This window comes from Moschus berezovskii, chromosome 6 (assembly GCF_049115385.1).
Source record: "Moschus berezovskii isolate FMDL1 chromosome 6, NW_MosBer_1.0, whole genome shotgun sequence".
NCBI lineage: Eukaryota > Metazoa > Chordata > Mammalia > Artiodactyla > Moschidae > Moschus > Moschus berezovskii.
Window position 1 is genome coordinate 86,917,727 of NC_142465.1, and position 20,090 is coordinate 86,937,816.

General features: G+C 39.2%; 1 protein-coding gene across 8 annotated transcripts in view; it reads right to left on the minus strand.

Annotated features, from left to right (window-relative positions):
* PPFIBP1 (PPFIB scaffold protein 1) overlaps positions 1–20,090 on the minus strand; it is a 213,284-nt gene that overhangs the window by 68,708 nt on the left and 124,486 nt on the right. For all 8 annotated transcript variants that reach the window (XM_055396393.2, XM_055396391.2, XM_055396392.2 and 5 more), the window contains one exon: positions 5,457–5,555. In XM_055396393.2, coding sequence (XP_055252368.1) covers positions 5,457–5,520 — 64 coding nt within the window. In that variant the 5' untranslated portion in view covers positions 5,521–5,555. The remainder of the gene's footprint in view (positions 1–5,456; positions 5,556–20,090) is intronic.

The following is a 20,090-nucleotide window of genomic DNA, read 5'->3' on the forward strand; positions in this document are numbered from 1 at the left end:
TGGCCTGGAGAATTCTATAGTCCATGGGGTCACAAAGAATTGGACATGACTGAGCGACTTTCACTTCATTTCTCACAAATCTAAAGGTCTTACAGCTGGATGAGAACTGTGAGCCAACGTTTAAGTTCTCTCTCCAGTTGGCCACAGGGCTTGATCAGTTCTAACAATGGGGAAAGGAATTCTCTTTCAGCTGTTTCATTGCATTGATGTCCCTGATTAGTGGACCACAAGATTTGGATCAAACATCTACCAAACTGTGATAATGGTAACCACTGATATGCATAGTGATGAATGCTAATGGAGCCACATAACCATCTAAATCAGCCCCCTCAGGAAACCCTGCACAAATGAGATGAGAACTCAGAAAAAAAAAAAAAGAGGTGAGCAAGTCAGGAGGAGGGAAGAACAGAAAAGCAGCAAAACCCAGACATTGTAACGTCCTATATTCCAGCAGCTTTAAGTATTAGGATCATACAATGCAATGATTTAAAAAACATGTGAGCCCACGGTAACCCTCTGTTCTGTTCAGTCTTCAACACAAAACAAAGTGGGAAGAGGGGAGAGGTGTGTATTTAGAAAAACTCCCAAATGTTTGTTGTCAGTTCTCCTCTTCTTCCTCTTACCTCAGTTGGAGAATTACTGACGGTAATTTGAAAATATAAATCCAGATCCTACCCACAAAGCTCCGACTGACTGAGTGTGAGGTGAGAGCTGGGGAATCTCGTTGTCTTAATGACTCTAGTATTGCTCCTGAGGCCCTGCTGGCACTGAGGAACAAGGGCACAATCTAGTGGAATGTGTAACATGTAAGCCCTCAGAAATATCACTTCCCTTGATGAGAGGAAAGGTTGTATATAATCCCTGGAAAGAACCTAAAATTGGTTCTAGTTGTTATATTTTCTGAAATTGTGACAGAGTAAATCCATTCTCTTTCTCATATAACAGTACTTAAACTATTTAAAAGCATATATCATAGAAAATGGGGCTTCCCTGATGGCTCAGTGGTTAAAAATTCGCCTGCAATGCAGGAGATGCAAGAGATGCGGCTTCAATCTCTGGGTTGGGGAGATCCCCTGGAGAAGGAAATGGCAACCCACTCCAGTATTCTTGCTTGGAAAATTCCATGGACAAGGAGACTGGTGGGCTACAGTCCCTGGTTCCCAGAAGAGCTGGACACGACTGAGTGACTAAGCACACACACATTATAGAAAACAAACACAAGGACCCACTGTAGAGCACAAGGAACTATAATCAATATCTTATAAAAACCTATAATGAAAACGAATCTGAAAAAGAAAGTATATGTACATGTAACTGAATTACTTCATTGTATACCTGAAACTAACATACCACTGTAAATCAACTATATTTCAATTTTCAAAATGGCAGTTAAAACAATTTTTTAAGAATTAAAAAGATAAAAGTGAATATCATTCCCCAAGCAAGAATACACTTTCCTAGATTAAACATAACCAGTTCCTTAGTTTGTTAAACTCTTCACCTTCATGCTTACCTTCTCTAGGTAAGTTTTAGCGTGCCAATGACACTGTGAAAATAATAGTCTAAGAACTGAATACAGTGTTCAAAATGTGGTCTAATCTACAAAGGAGGTCAGATTGAAAGAAGGTCTCCAAGACATAGAAGTATAATAGAGACCACGCAGGTCACTTCCTTGAAGAGAAGAACCTTCTGAAGAGGAAAACACCCTTGGTTTCTCCAAACCACCAAAGTCGAGTAGGGTCCAATCTGTGACCAGAAAAGAGAAGCAGCTGGGGCCAGGACAACTATATCCTGACCCTGGTCACTGGTCAAGGCCAACTGTAACAGGACCCTGACCACCAGGTGCATGCAGGCCAACCCATTCAGACATCTCCTCCTTGTAATTGGTTCGTTCCCAAATACATGAAAAGTCCTTCTCTTGAGACAAGACACAAAATGTGACAGAAGAGCTTGGTTTGGTGGTGGTTTAGTCACTAAGTCATATCTGACTCTTGCAACCCCATGGACTGTAGCCTGCCAGGCTCCTCTGTCCATGGGATTTTCCAGGCAAGAATACTGGAGTGGGTTGTCATTTCCTTCTCCAGATGATCTTCCTAACCCAGGGATCGAACCCGGATCTCCTGCATTGTAAGCAGAATCTTTACCTACTGAGCTACCAGGGAAGCCCATGGAAGACAAAACAGCTTAGGTAGCACTACTCCTGGGGGATCTGCCAGCGGGTGAAGGGGCTCATCTACTAGTCAGTCCCCTCACCATGATGAGAAAACAAGGAGATAATATTCCACTTCTTTTGCTCAGCTTCTGTAACAGAGAATTGCTGAACATTCGTAAGGAGGATGATCAGACTGGCATTTTATTTATTTTTTAATTTATTTTTAATTGGAGGATAATTACTTTACAATACTGTGTTGGTTTCTGCCATACGCCAACATGAATCATAGGTATACATATGTCCTCTCCCTCTTGAACCTCCTTTCCACCTCCCACCCCTCTAGGTTATCACAGAGCACCAGATTTGAGCACCAGATTGAAAGAATTAGCCATTCAGCAAATTCCCACTGGCTATCTGTTTTCCATATGATAAAGCATATGTTTCAGTGCTACTCTTTCGATTCATCCCACCCTCTCCTTCCCTCCTTGTGTTCACAAGTCCGTTCTTTATGTCTGCGTCTCCATTGCCGAGACTGGCATTTCAGAGAAAAAGGTTCTGGTGGTCTGGAAAAAAGGATGGACTAGAGCAGGAAAGCAAGCGCACCGAGGACATCAAGTGGGAGGGCTATTTAGATAGAGCAGGACAACGGTAGCACAGACACAATAGATTTTAGAGAGGAAAAAAGGGACTGGGAGAATTTGGTAGGAGGCAGAAGTGACAGAATTTGACTAAGTGGGGGAACATACGAGTTGTGTCTAGAATGACGTAAACTGCTTTGTGAAAGTGTATAGTGGGAGGACAATAAGATTAGCCAAGATAAAGACACCATATGTGAAATAGATCGCCAGTCCAGGTTCAATGCATGAGACAGGGTGCTCAGGGCTGGTGCACTGGGATGACCCTCAGGGATGGGATGGGAAGGGAAGTGGGAGGGGGCTCAGGATAGGGAACACATGTACACCCATGGCTGATTCATGTCAATGTATGGCAAAAACCACTACAATATTGTAAAGTAATTAGCCTCCAATTAAAATAAATAAATTTTTTAAAAAAGGACAACTAGAGGGGCTTCTGAGAAAAGATGGTGAGCTCCATGTTTTAAATGATGATACTGATGCGTCTATAATAAGACATTGCTTCACAGAACTAGAACAAATAATCTCATAATTTATATGGAAATACAAAAAACCTCGAATAGCCAAAGCAATCTTGAGGAAGAAAAATGGAACTGGGGGAATTAACCTGCCGGACTTCAGGCTCTACTACAAAGCCACAGTCATCAAGACAGTATGGTACTGGCATAAAGACAGAAATATAGATCAATGGAACAAAATAGAAAGCCCAGAGATAAATCCATGCACCTATGGACACCTCATCTTTGACAAAGGAGGCAAGAATATACAATGGAGAAAAGACAGTCTCTTTAACAAGTGGTGCTGGGGAAACTGGTCAGCCACCTGTAAAAGAATGAAACTAGAACACTTCCTAACACCATACACAAAAATAAATTCAAAATGGATTAGAGAGCTAAATGTAAGACCAGAAACTATAAAACTCCTAGAGGAGAACGTAGGCAAAACACTCTCCGACATAAATCACAGCAGGATCCTCCATGACCCACCTCCCAGAATATTGGAAATAAAAGCAAAAATAAACAAATGGGACCTAATTAAAATCAAAAGCTTCTGCACAGCAAAGGAAACTATAAGTAAGGTGAAAAGACAGCCTTCAGAATGGGAGAAAATAATAGCAAATGAAGCAACGGATAAAGGATTAATCTCCAAAATATACAAGCAGTTCCTGCAGCTCAATTCCAGAAAAATAAATGACCCAATCAAAAAATGGGCCAAAGAACTAAACAGACATTTCTCCAAAGAAGACATAAAGATGGCTAACAAACACATGAAAAAATGCTCAACATCCCTCATAATCAGAGAGATGCAAATCAAAACCACAATGAGATACCATTTCACACCAGTCAGAATGGCTGCTATCCAAAAGTCTACATGCAATAAATGCTGGAGAGGATGTGGAGAGAAAGGAACCCTCTTACACTGTTGGTGGGAATGCAAACTAGTACAGCCACTATGGAGAACAGTGTGGAGATTCCTCAAAAAACTGGAAATAGAACTGCCATATGATCCAGCAATCACACTCCTGGGCATACACACCAAGGAAACCAGAATTGAAAGAGACACATGTACTCCAATGTTCATTGCAGCACTGTTTATAATAGCCAGGACATGGAAGCAACATAGATGTCCATCTGCAGACGAATGGATAAGAAAGCTTTGGTACATATACACAATGGAGTATTATTCAGCCATTAAAAAGAATACATTTGAATCAGTTCTAATGAGGTGGATGAAACTGGAGCCTATTATACAGAGTGAAGTAAGCCAGAAAGAAAAACACCAATACAGTATACTAACGCATATATATGGAATTTAGAAAGATGCAAATGATAACCCTGTATACGAGACAGCAAAAGAGACACAGATGTATAGAACAGTCTTTGGGACTCTATGGGAGAGGGTGAGGGTGGGATGATTTGGGAGAATGGCATTGAAACACGTATGTTGTCATATGTGAAACGAATCACTAGTTCAGGGTCAATGCATGTTATAGGATGCTCGGGGCTGGCATGCAGGGATGACCCAGAGGGAGGATAAAGGGAGGAGGGAGGTGGGAGGGGGGTTCAGGAGGGGGAACTTATGTAAACCCAGGGCGAATTCATGTCAATGTATGGCAAAACCAACCAATATAATATTGTAAAATAATTTGCCTCCAATAAAAAATAAATTAATTACCAAAAAATAAAAAATAAAATAAAATTAAAACAAAAAAAAGACATTGCAGGGGGTGTATCTGGTTGGCTGGTAGAGATAAGGACCTGAAACTGAGCAAAGAATTGGAAAAATAAATAGATGTGAGCATCACTGGTGGGAAAATGAATGTTGGATTTAAGGGAAAAGATGAGAATATTCTTAAATATTGGGTAGAACAGTAATCCCTCCCTCCAAGGGCAGTCCACAGACCACCTGGACCAGAGTCACCTTTACTCTGGATCAGAAGCCCAGAAATGTACCAGAATTTTTTGATATTTTAAAACAAAATTTAAGAATAATTCTGGCAGAAATTGGGGAAGAAGGACAAAGATTGAAACCATGGGGAACCTAAAGGCACTGGAGAAAGCCAATAAATGCAAATATCAAAGTGGAGAGGTAATAAAAGAGTTGCAATAAAAAAAGCCAAGAGAGCCAAGTAAATGCCATGACTACGTCTTTTAGAGGATGCAGATTACCTGCTATAATCCCATCCATCTGCTCCAGCGCTGCAGCCAACATGTCACTTGCATCACTCATCATCTTGTTATTTGTCAAGGGCAAATTCCAACCTAGATCTGAAAAAATAATGATGTCTATCGTTACACCCTTCAAATGATATATGCTTCCTGGCAGGTTTGATAATTCAACATGAAACTATAACTCCACCTAGCAGTGACATTCAGAGAATATGTGAAGTATCAGAGCTGAATTACATGAATCATTTAATAAACTATGACCAGTCACTCTGTGCCTGCTCTAACGCTGGATCTCACGTTATGCCTGATCAGTTAATAAAGTAAGTACGATTCAGTTCTTCCACCCACAGTGTTTAAACTCCAGTAGGATGGTTTCCATGCTATACTCTGGAGAGCTCTAGGTCTCGGTGAGGGCACCAGAGGTGGCTGTGGAACCCTGCTCAGGGCCATGAGGGATGCTAGATAGATGAGACTCGGTTCTAGCTGCACTGGCTCCACCCAATCTCTGCTCTGTCAATTTTGCCTTTATTTTTATTTTTTTCCTCAATAAGGAATTACCATGAGATTTGTCTACGAAAATGATTCAGGAACATGCATAACAAGCACACACACAACTACTGGCATTTTGCACTGTAACAATGGCTATCATGTATTGAGTGCCTATGAGTGTATATCCTGTATTGAGTCCCACACATTAATATAAATTACCCATAATCCTTAGTCACGAGAGGAACTCTATTAAATGCATAAATCCCTCTTCATTTTATAATGACCTTTGCCTATAAAGACTGCAAGTAAATATAACAAAAACAAGTTTACAAAGACCAGTTTTTGAACTAGGTCTATCTGATTTCCACTGTAATATTAAATTTTTGTTTCTCTGATCCTATCTGAGAAATAGAGTCAGGCTGAAATTGTGTAACAATCTACTCACTCTTTTACCAGCTAAAAAAAATAAATTAAAATTATTCTTGCAAAAAATTTGGCCATTAACAGTTTTGAAAAAAGAAAAATTATGTGATTTTCAATATTAATTAAAGTATTTAAAATACCAGCTAATCATCCAAATAAATTCTCCCAACACACTCTAATACAGCTCCTGATACTTAGCAGTTACTGTGGTGGACCAAACACCTGGGAAATAAAGCATATGCTGCTTAACAGAAAACTTTGCCCTCTGTTTCCAAGCAACCTAGGTCTTACCACTTTATTTTTACAAACATATTTACAGTTCTGATAAACAGCTGCTTAGATCAATTCTCTATTATGCGTTCACTCTCATAAAATGCCATTAATCATTGTGAGATCTTACTCTGATTGGACAGTTTTCATATATTTCATCTAAGAATTTCAAAGGTTAAAGTCTCTGGCTATGTGGATCACAACAAACTGGAAAATTCTTAGAGAAATGGGACTACCAGACCACCTTACTTGTCTCCTGAGAAACCTGTATGTGGATCAAGCAACAACAGTTAGAACTGGACATGAAACAACTGACTGGTTCAAAATTGGGAAAGGAGTATGACAAGGTTGTATATTGTCACTCTGCTTATTTAACTTCTATGCAGAGTACATCATCTGAAATGCTGGGGTGAATGAATCACAAGCTGGAATCAAGATTGGTGGAAGAAATATCAACAACCCCAGATATACAGATATACCACTTTAATGGCAGAAATTAAAGAGGAACTCAAGAGCCTCTTTATGAGGGTGAAAGAGGAAAGTAAAAAACTGACTTAAAAATCAACACTTAAAAAAAATGAAGATCATGACATCCGGTCCCATCACTTCATGACAAATAGAAGAGCAAAAAGTAGAAACAGTGGGAGATTTTATTTTTTTTTTAAGGTTCCAAACTCACTGTGGACAGTGATTGCAGCCTTGAAATTAAAAGATGCTTGCTCCTTGGAAGAAAAGCTATGACAAACCCAGACAGAGTATTAAAAAGCAGAGACATCACCTTGCTAACAAAGTTTTACATAGTCAAAGCTATGGTTTCTCCAGTAGTCATGTATGGATGTGAGAGCTGGACCACAAAGACAGCTGAGCACTGAAGAACCGATGCTTTCGAACTGTGTTCCTGGAGAAGACCCTTGAGAGTCCCTTGTACAGCAAGAAGATCAAACCAGTCAATCCTAAAGGAAATCAACTCTGAATATTCATTGGAAGGACTGATATTGAAGCTGAAGCTCCAGTACTTTGGCCACCTGATGCAGAGTCAACACATTGGAAAAGACTCTGAGGCTAGGAAAGATTGAAGGCAAAAGGAGAAGAGGGTGGCAGAGGATGAGATGGTTAGCTAGTATCACCAACTCAATGGACATGAATTTAAGCAAACTCCAGGAGACAGTGGAGGACAGAGGAGCCTGGTATGGTACGATCCATGAGGTTGCAAAGAGTTGGACGTGACTTGGTGACTGAACAATAACAAAGAATTTCCCAGAATTTACTTCCTTCAGAAGGTATAAAATATCACTACCATTTTATGTAGAAATACTACAGCACAAAAACACCCAAGGCATGCATTTACAGTCACCCAGAAATCAAGGTGTTAATAGGTTATAAACCTAGGCGTTCTCAAAAATCTATTAGCACATTTTAGCTAGTGCACAGTCCAGAGAGGTAGGGCAGAAACTTAATGATCACACTTCAGGCTTAAATACTCAAGAAACATGAAGGATTAAGCCAAAGAGTGTATGGCCCTTGAATTTCACATAATTAAGTGGCCTACATTTCCTTTCATTTTAAAGTTGAACTTCAAAGTGCTCTAGATAGATGCTATCTATCTATCTATATTTGTGTGTGTGTGCGTTTATAAATAAGAGAGACAGACAGACACATGCCAGGCTCAGCTATAAACATGGGGAATACCAATAAAATAAAATAATGTTCACGTTAGAAAAGCTCTCATCACCCCACTAAATCTTTGTGGGTAACTGTAATTTGTGTAGAGCAAGAACACTTTTTCAAGAAAGACAGGTAGTTATCTATTTCTTCTCTGTTCCAATGAAACTTTCAAATGCTAAGACATGGAGGTATGGAACCTAGGCAACACTTTTCAAAATGGTGGAGAAGAACCAATTTTTTAAAAAAATTTCCAGCTTATTAGAGACCAAGTCTTTGTTTAATATAATACGATGTAAACATTGAAGTGTTACAGAGGTTTATAGACGTTGACTCTCAATCTCTGTACCTATCACACAGCAGCCTACATGTAATAATAAGGAGAAGACAAGACAGTGAACACAATTAATAAATATGTACATAATATGGCAAAGGTGGTAGGTGCTAAGGGAGGAAATTTGAGCAGTTATCCTCAGGGAGTCAAGGGGTCAGGAATTTGGACAGGTCCCTGATGGCTCAGTGGTAAAGGAACCTGCCTCCCAATGCAGGAGAAACAAGAGACACAGGTTCTATCCCTGGCTCAGGAAGATTCCCTGGAGGAGGAAATGGCAACCCACACCAGTACTCTTGTCTGGAAAATTCCATGGACAAAGGAGCCTGGCAGGCTACAGTCCACAGAGTCTCAAAGAATCCAACATGACTTAACAACAGAGCACACACACACATGCACAAATTAAATCGAGTTGTCAGGAAGAATGACAATTCAAAGATCAAAGACTTCTTTAAATTTAGTTAAATATAGGTGGTAGTTCAGTGCTTTCCAAGCGTAAAATTACTACAAATCGATTTAAAAAATGGGAGAGGTAAAGACATGAACAGACATATAACAAAAGGGAAACACTTTCACCAATATAAAATATGAAGAGATGCTTAATGTCATTAATACTCAAAGATTTTAAGATAGCAATGTGATATCATTTTATATTCAGTCAGCTGGCAAAAAAATGGACACTACTTAGTACTGTACAAGGATGTGAATTCACAGACTCTCTTATGGAATGGTAATGGGAACGCAAAATGGGCTAAAATGAAAACCAAAACAGGTAGAAACTATGGGGAATTTAGCTCTTGAGTAAAGGTAACCATACATAATGAGTGAGGTTCACATTCATACATCTTTTCACTTGTGGGCACTCCCCTGTCCACATGATGCAGAGTGATTAGGGCTTATGAAGGAAATCACAATCTTACTGGCTCACCGGATAGAAGAGGGTAAAGTTCTTACATTATGCACAAAGATGTTCAATACCAATTCACAGCAGGTTGTGATAAGAATACATAACATAATTTATCCAAACTGTACAAAGACAAAGTAAAAAGCCAGTCGAGTTGATGAGATAGAATACTAATAAAATCCTCAATTAATCCAAAAGAAGGAAGTAAAGGTGAAACAATGAACTGATGGGAGAAAAAGAAGTCAAATGGCAACTGATAAACTTAAACTCAATCATATAATTTACCATTACATTAAATGTAAATGGAATAAACTTTTAATAAAAGCCCAAGATTATCAGACTGGTTAAATGTAAAGACATATAAAATATAAGAATGAAAAATAAGATATTACGCACACAGTAAATAAGCCTGGGGAAGGAGGATTGGCCATATTAATATGTGAAAAGTGACTTTCAATCAAGTATTACTAGAAAAAGGGATATTTTATAATGATAAGAGTCAATTCATCACAAATATTTCTGCAACTAATAACAGAGCTTCAAATAACATGAGGAAAAAACTGACATAACTAAGCGAAAATTACACAAATTCAGTCCATTTATATTTAATAGTCGATATAACTGGATTTAAATCTACTGTCCTGCCATTTTTTTCTGTTTATCCCATCTTTCATTTGTTCCTCCTTTTCAACCTTCTTTTGGAATGACAGACAAGGTAGGAAAACAAATCAGGTAATAATACAGACTTTAGCAATACTATCACCTGTATTGACCTAATTCAATTTATAGAACAAAACATCCAAATGCAGAACATATTCTTTTCAACCAACATGTTATACACATTAGGTCAGGCCATGCGTGTATGCAAGGCCACAAAATAAGTCTCAATAAATTCCAAATGGGCATTAAAGGATTATGCTGCTGCTGCTGCTGCTAAGTCACTTCAGTCGTGTCCGACTCTGTGTGACCCCATAGACGGAAGCCCACCAGGCTCCCCCGTCCCTGGGATTCTCCAGGCAAGAACACTGGAGTGGGTTGCCATTTCCTTCTCCAATGTGTGAAAGTGGAAAGTGAAAAGTGAAAGTGAAGTCGCTCAGTCGTGTCCGACCCTTAGCAACCCCACGGACTGCAGCCTACCAGGCTCCTCCATCCATGGGATTTTCTAGGCAATAGTACTGGAGTGGCTTGCCATTGCCTTCTCCGATTAAAGGATTATACAGAAGAGTAAAAGAACAGCAACCGGAAGTGGTAATGTACTAATGTTAAGAACAGAGCTTCCATATTTATTAAAAGTCTGACTTGTCCATGCTTGAGCTATTTTAGTGGCCACCTAACTTCATGAGCATCTGTGTTAATAAGGTTATGTCAATTTTTATGCCTGAGTCAAAGTATTTTAAAAAATAGAAAACTTAAATAAAAGGCCTCAGAAAATCTCATGCTATATCAAGATTTTTCTATATTCTCAGAAACATTTCTGAGAGGAAGATTCCCCTGGGCATCTTCAAATACTTAATACAATGGAATATTACTCCAGTACAATGGAATATTCCTCCACAGTGAAAAAGACTAATAAATATAACATTACCTGGAGCAAAAGAAGTCAGACATAAATGACTACGTATTGTGTGATTCCTTTTATGTAAAATTCAAAAATAGGTAATCTATGGTGATAGAAAGTAGAACAATAATTACTTGCAGGAAGTGGTGAATGATTCAAGGAAATTCTGGGGACTTTCTGTTCAATATCTTGATGGATATATACAAGCTTATACATTTGTCAAAACTCATCAAACTGTACATTTAAGATGTGTTCATTTCACTGTATGTAAGCTTCACCTCAAATTTTTAAAGTGAGGGTTGAAGACAGCTGTTAGAAATTAGAAATGAAACAATACTTTTATTTTTTTGAAACAATATTTTTAAATGAACCAAATAAATGAATGAATGTAAGTAGGATATGTAGGCCTTATATGATACTATATCATGAATAAAGAATAATGAATAATCCAATTATATGCACCTAAGGTCTAAAATTAAACTCAGAATATCCAGCTTCCTATGTTCGGACTCTTTCCTTACCCAGAAACCTGTTGATTACAACTTCATCTTTTGGATGCACAAAACCACTTAGAAAATAAAAACTTTAACATCTAATAATTCCCACACAATACCAAAATTATTTCTGGATTCTAAATAGCTAATACACACTTATTTGAATGACTTGTTGAAGGAAAAGGCACCAGAAAATACAACTACCAACAACAAAAGAGTGTGGTTTGGGTTCAAGGTCATAGTTCAAACTGGAGAAAGCCCTTACTATTGGGTGATGTAAACAGAGATCAGTTCTGCTTTAAGGAGTCCTCAGTCTCGTGGTTTCCTATTCTAACGGTTTAATGAAAAGAAGTTAAAAGTCTTGGAAAAGCAAGCTCCTGGAAGTAACATTCATATTTTATAGTAATGGTAAAGGAATACCAACGAAGATATATGTTGGATGTATTTCAAGCTTGGTCAGGATCCATTTAGAGCAGATTTGAGTAAGGTAAAATATCAGGGAAAGTTCCAGCAATGGGTGTGGTGGCTTAAAGGTTGGCAGAAAACCACAACTTTTACAGGGTTGTTGACTAACTGATGTTTTAGGTTGGAAGAGCTGCCCAGTTTCTCCGTGAAGTATGAAAGCAAGACTGTAAGAAAACTATAGAATCTGTTTCTAAACTTTGGTGAGAATGACATTTGTCCTAACTTCCTCAACTTTCCTTAGGTAAAATGTTTTAAGTTTGAAAGAGAACTTTGAATTCCGTGCCCAGAGACAGATACTAAGGACACTTAAAAGAAGAAATCCCTTCAGTGAATAAGAGAATGTTTACATACATTCAACTAGGCTGGTGGAGCACCATGTTATTATGTGGCCATTATGAAAACAATACAGTTTCATGTAAATTACCCAAGATCTCTCATCAATTTTTTCCCCCAAGATGCTCACGAGGGATGTCAATCAATTACAAGATGATTTCCCACGCAGGCAGCAATACAATCTTAGCAAAGAAATATCTTAAAAATTGGATTAGGAAGGACTGCTGAGTGGTTCTCAAAGTGTGGGGCCTGCCCAGCAGTGGCACAGCATCACCCGTGAGCTGGTTCAGATGTAAATCCTTGGCCAAGATCTACTGAATCCGAATTCTAGGAGCAAGGTTTGTATGAGCTGCCACGTGATTCTTATGCCCACTCAGTCACTGTGCTAGAGCAGAGGGAGTCCTCTTTCCTCCTGGAACACCAAGCCCCACCCACAGGGGTTGGGAACAGGCTACCAAGGTAAACAAGGGCAGAGTTCCTCTCCCCACCTCCTGCTTCTACTTTTGATTTAAAAAATAACAGCTCTGAAGAGGCAATTCAGGTTTTAACCAGTAAAATCTCTGCCTTTAAACTTCAACTACTAAGTTGTTATGCCTACAACTTTCAAGATTCTTACAGAATCCTCGTTTTCTGGTTCTCTGCTATGTATACATCATCACATATTTCCTCCTCGACACTGTATTATGAGTCCAAATCCTTTCACCTCCAGTCTTCTCTAACATTCCTAGAAAATGAATTCAGAATCAACTGAAAAGGGCAGCACGGTAAGAAGTGGGGGTTGAGGGGCAGGAAAAGTGCTGAAAACAGCGGAAATGTTGGCAGTGGGGCTGATGTCAACGTTACAACACACATGTAAAAAGTCTGGTCAAACTGTAAAAGTAAGTATAATGATGAGAGAACTGGAAATATGAACACTGTGTATTTGGTGATATTAAGGAATTATTTTAGTGTTTATGGCATATTAGGGATGACCAAATATTCATGGATGAAATGATATGACATCTGGAATTTGCTTTAAAATAATGAAGCAGGACAATTCTTTGGTGGTCCAAGATAGGACTCTGTACTCCCAATGCAGGGGGTATGGGTTTGATCCCTCGTTGGGGAACTAAGATCCTATATGCTGCATAGCACGACCAAAAAATTAAGATAAAACTAAAATAAATAAAGTAAAAAGAAGGGAATAAAGGGTAAAGATATAGATGACACAAGATTAGTCATGATTTGATAATTGTTGAAGATGGGTGATAAGTACATAGGGTAACACTATACTATTTTATCTACATTTTCATATACTTGACACTTTCCATAATAAAATATTTAAACTTTTCCACCCATGTCTTCAGACAATAGGATTTTCAAACACCTTCGACCCTGATATAATTGGCTTAAATATTTTATTTTTCTAGCATAACCTCAAGCATACCAAGAGCTCACCAAATATTTACAAATCAAATAAGAAAGTACATGTTATGTTAACCACCTGCATAAACACAAACACACGCTCAGAAAATGGAACAGCCTCTCACGGAGAGATGTAAGGCAAAGCACAAAAGAGGGCATGTTAATGACTGTGTTAGAAAAAAAATCACTCTCTTACTCACTCAAAAGAAGAGCCATGAAAAATGGTTATGTTTTCAAATAAACAAAGCAGTAAGGAAAACAGGACAAAATAAAAGGAAAAGAATGTTTCGGCTCTTTGCTATCAATATTTAGGAACGATAACAAGAAGGCAGATAATTTCAAAAGTTCATTACAATAAGCCAAGATCTTTTACTTCTTGCATAAAAGGATGTTGCTGCTATTTGAAAAACTAATGTGTATTAGATGTCAGTAAATCTGAAGATCTTGTGATAAACTGAAAGAATGCCCTATTTCTCTCTGCTGCTGCTGCTGTTCAGTCACTCAGTCATGTCTGACTCTTTCCAACCCATGGACTGGAGCCCGCCAGACTCCTCTGTCCTCCACTATCTTCTGGAGTTTGCTCAAATTTGTGTCCACTGAGTTGACGATGCTATCTAACCATCTCATCACTTTACCATTATATGATGACTGCACAAAATTATGGATTTGCCCAATGTCACTCAAGAAGAGAGATTTAAGTCCAAAATCCAAGTATACTTCTCATTCATTCAACAGGTGCTTATCAGATAGCTATTATGCCCCGACTAGGACCACCAGCTTTGATCAGGATCACCAACCTTGACCTATCATTCGCTTCTAGTCCACATTATATACCACCTCCAGGACACCCACTCCTGCCTGCCTCTCTGCACAACATACCGTGCTCTGGACACACCCTGCTCTCTTACCTCTGTATTGTCACCTCTCTCCTTGCACCACCCCTTCTAAACCCCAGGGCACATACTTTCAAGACGCTCAGGCGTCCTTTCCTCCAAGGCCTTCTTGAGCCCACCAGGAACGTCCTACCAGGATGACTTCACAAGAGCCCTGATTTTACAGTATCTGTCTCTGTGACTGCACTGTGAGCTCCCTGATTACAGAGACTGTATTCCTGATCTCTGCATCCCCAGTGTTTCAAGTGATGGACATCAAACGCTTGCAGCACAAATGTTCATGCCCAGGGGCCCCTCAAACATGCACACTGTCATGTCATAACTAGTCTTGCTCTGATGCTCCCTGGTTTGGGGAATAGTGTGAGCTTCTTCTGAGCTGCATAGGCCAAAAAACTATCTTTTCACTTTAACTTTTAAGATAAATCTTGATAAATTTGATCACTACTATCACCCTTGTTAACTACAATCTCACAAAATGAATGTTCATGCTTTTTAGGAGGTAGATGAACCAAGTTTACTGTGCTACTGTGGAATGATGTTACTCCTTTACATCTATAAACTTTGTTCCCCGTATGATGGAGAACTATTTGGGGCCTGAGCAGGTTTCAACTTCTAATTTTTTCACCCACTCTAATCTCTTCATTTTAGGTCTTATAACCTGGTGACTCATCTCTCTCCTATTTTCCCACCCAGGTCTACCAACCCAGCCTCAGCTGGCTCAGAGGAAAGCAGCTCTGGGGTACATGAGACCCAGACTCATACTCCTGAGGAGGGTAGGGATGGGTAACAGCTACTCAAAGCTCTGAAAGGAAGGGAATGGACAAAGTGCCTATATGCGAGCAGGCTCTGAAGAAGTGTGTTATAAACCCTCAGATTAAAAGGTTGTGAAAAAGTTTAGTCTTATCATCATTTATTTCAATAAAACAGAAGACATCAAAATGTCTCACAAGAAGTAAAAGTATAATTTTGTGAAACTTTTGATTTCATTTTATATATATACCTGCCTGTAACAAATACAAATGTAACAAATGATGGAAGGCCTACTATGTGCATGGCCTAGTAACAGAATAGTGGGAAAGAGAAGCAAAAAGAAAAATCACTCTGCCTTTAGGGAACTGACATTCCACTGGTTTCTGTGTGTGTGTGTGTGTGTGTGTGTGTGAACACACATGTATATGTACTGCATCATAGTATATCTTACACTGGGTCAAAAACATTCGAAAATTACTTCTTTCTCTTTGCAGGCAGATTCTTTACCTTCTGAGAAGCCCCTCTTCCTCTTAAGTGGGGCAATTTAAAACATGGTCTATGAACTGCTGCTAATTCACCAACTGTTACTGGTCTATTATAAGTACAGAAATTCAGAAATTTTATAGCAACGTGATCTTATTGTGATACCCAATTTCATGATAACTTTGCTGCCCAATTAATTTCAAATTGAATTTAAAAAAAAAGAATCAATCCATGATGGACTGGAAATAACCTTCATCTTCACCAGAGATGGCTGGAGAAGCACTGCTATGAAGGACACACTGGGTGGGGGTCTGGGGAACAGGTGCACACAGGACTTTAAACAAGAACTGTAGCCGCAGAGCACAGACAGGAGTGACGCATTTGCAAGAGGACTCCAACAAGAAGGGAGAATAGTTCAGGTTTGTTCCCTTTCCATACATGTCAAATGGTTAAAATAACTGAATGGAAAGTAGAAAAGTGTTAGCACTGACAATGATGCTATATGGCTAAATTCAGAAGAAGTGAAACAAAAACCACATTTGTGTTAAAGTAACATCAATGGCAGTCATGCACAGGCATGCCTCTTTAATTTGCTTCCCTTTTATTGTGCTTCACAGAGAGCAACAGCTTTGTGTTTTTTTACAAACTGAAGGTCTGTGGCACCTCTGTGAAGAGCAAGTCTATCAGCACAATTTTTCCAACAGCATTTGCTCATTTCATTACTCTGTGTAACATTCTGGTAGTTCTAGCAATATTTCAAATCTTTTCACAGTGACCTGCGATGTTACCATCAGACTTGCTTTGGGGCACCATGAACAGCATCCGTGTAACATGGAAAACTTAATTGACAAATGCTGTGTGTATTCTGACTGCTCCACCGACTGGCCTTTCCCCCATCTCTCTCTCCTCCTTGAGCCTCCCTATTTCCTAAGACACAACAATACTGGAATCAGGCCAGTTAATAACTACAGTGACCTCTAAATGTTCACAAAAAGAAGAGTCGCATGTCTCTCACTTTAAGTCAAAGGCAAGAAATGATTAAGCTCAGTGAGAAAGGCATGTTGAGAGCCAAGATAAGCTGGAAGCGAAGCCTCTTGTGACAAACAGCCAAGTTGTGAATGCAAAGGAAAACTTCCTGAAGGAAATTAAAAGTGCTACTTCAGTGTACACATGAATGATAAGAAAGTGAAAGAGCCCTATTGCTGACTGATATGGAGGGAGCTGCAGTGGTCTGGATAGAAGATCAAACCAGCCACATTTCTTTAAGCCAAAGCCTGATCCAGAGCAAGATCCTAACTCTCTTCAGTTCTATGAAGGCTGAGAGAGGTGAGGAAGCTGCAGAATTTCAGTCTGAAGCTAGCAGAGGTTGAAGGAAAGAAGCCCTCTCTATAACATACCAGTGCACGGTGAAGCAGCAAGTGCTGATGATGTAGAAGCCGCAGCAAGTTTTATCCAGAAGATCCAGCTCTGATCATTAATGAAAGTGGCTATACTACACAACACTAATGAAGATGAAACAGCTTTCTATTAGAAAAAGATGGCATTTAAGATTTTCATAGATAGAGAAAAGCAGCCAACGCCTGGCTTCAAAGCTTCTTTGAAGATTTTCTTTCTAGGAGCTAAGTGAAGTGAAGTCGCTCAGTCGTGTCTGACTCTTTGCGACCCCATGGACTGTAGCCTGCCAGGCTCCTCCGTCTATGGGATTTTCCAGGCAAGAATACTGGAGTGGGTTACTATTTCCTTCTCCAGCGGATCTTCCCAACCCAGGGATCGAACCCAGGTCTCCTGCATTGTAGGCAGATGCTTTTACCATCTGAGCCACCAAGGGAGTCCCTTCTAGGAGCTAAAGTAGTTGGTAAATATAAGTGGAGACTAATGTTCATTTACCATTCTGAAAATCCTAGGGTCCTTCAGAATTATGCTAAATCAGCTCTGCCTGTGCTTTATCAGTAGAACAACAAAGTCTAGATGACAGCACATTTATTTACGGCATGTTGCACTGAATATTCTAAGCCCATTCTTGAGATTCATTCTTCAGCCTATTCTCGAGAAAAAGATTCCTTTCAAAATATTACTATTCATTGACAGAGCACCTGGTCACCCAAGAATTCTGATGGAGATGTACAATGAAGTTAATGTTGCTTCCATAACACAGCATCCATTCTGCAGCCCACGCATCAAGGAGTCATTTTGACTTTCAAGTCTTATTATTTAAGAAACACATTTCATAAGATTAAAGCTGCCACAGACAGTGATTTCTGGGATGGATCTGGGCAAATTAAATTGAAAACCTTCTGGAGATATTCACCATTCTAGATGCCATTAAGAATATTCGTAATTCATGGAAAGAGGTCAAAACATCAACATTCAGAAGAGTTTGGAAGAAGCTAATTCCAATCCTCCTGGATGACTTTGAGGGATTCAAGACTTAGTGCAGGAAGTCACTGCAGATGTGGTGGAAACAGCAAGAGAACTAGAATCAGAAGTGGAACCTGAAGATATGATTAAATTGCTGCAATCTCATGATAAAACATGGAGAGATAAGGAGCTGCTTCTTAAAGATGAGCAAATAAGTGGCTTTTTGAGATAGAATCTGCTCCTGCTGGAGCTACTGTGGATACTGTTGAAGTGACAACAAAGTATTGAGAATATTACATAAACTCAGATGATAAAGCAATGGCAGGGTTTGAGAGGATTGACTTCAATTTCAAAAAGGGTTCTACTGAGGTTAACATGCTATCAAACAGCACTGCGTGGTACAGATAAACCATTTATGGAAGGAAGAGACAACTGATGAGGCAAACTTCGCTGTTGTCTTATTTTAAGAAATTGCCACAGCCATCCCGACCTTTCCCATCCACCACCTGATCAGTCAGCACCCATCAACATCTCACTGAGGCAAGACCCTCCACCAGTGCAAACATGATGATTGGCTGGAAGGCTCAGAAGACAGCATTGCTAGCAATGCTTTCTTCATGTATGTACATTGTTTTTTATTTAGACAAAACGCTCCTGCACACTTAGACTATAGTCTACTACACTACAGTGTAGTGTAAACATAATTTTCATATGCACTGGGAGACAAAAAAATTCCTGTGACTCACTTTATTTCGATATTTGCTCTAATGCAGTGGTTTGGAACTGAACTCACAGTTATCTCCAATGTACACCTGTAAGGAACCACTTACATGTCTAATTACAAAGCATCACAGCCACAAAGAATGTATACCGATCATCTCTGTTTTAATAAAGCAATAAAAGCTATTATATATTTTCACTAAAATTTCACAGACTGTCATTTCATACAACACGGCTCAAAAAAATTTTTTTTAAATTTTAAGCTGGAAGAATCTTGCCAGCATACCAGGAAGAGTGGTAAAAATTGTGGGCTAGGGAATAGTTTCACACAGAAACAAGACTGTAATAATTTTAAAAACTAAACTGTTTGTCTAATAGGTAATTTCTGTTGCTTTTCTATTTCAACTGAGTGGCAGTTACATTCTTAGCTGTATGATAAATAGAATGTTATCATTTTTTTCTTTTATAGTGTTCACGCCTCTGGCCATAATCAGCAGTACAGATATGTCTCCAGCTGTTGTAGAAAAAAAACTGAAAACCAGAGCCCTGAAATTATACAGTTGAAAGTGTAAAATATATTCTTAACACTGTTATTCACTGTTAAGAGATTACCCCCAATACAAAATTAAAAGTTTAAAAAAAAATAAGACATATGGAAACTGTGTACAATTCATGAAGACTGAGCCAAGTAATTGATCGAAGATTGAAGGTACAAGAAGGGGACGACTGAGGATGAGACAGTTGAATGGCATCACCGACTCGATGGACAGGAGTTTGAGCCAGCTCCAGGCACTGGTGATGAACAGGGAAGCCTGGTGTGCTGCAGTACATGGGGTCACAAAGAGCTGGACATGACTGAGCAACTGGACTGAACTGAGCCAAGTAATAAGAGGTAATATAATGCTTTTCAAAGTATTAATACTTCAGGTTTGGGTGACTAGCACTAATTGCTGCCGTGGGAGATTTGCTTAAGGGAGGGATGATGAAAATGAGGAAAGCAACACTCCCAATGCAGGGGGCCCAGGTTTCATCTCTGGTGGGGGAACTAGACTCCACATGCCACAAATAAAGATCCCATGTGCTGCAACTAAGACCCA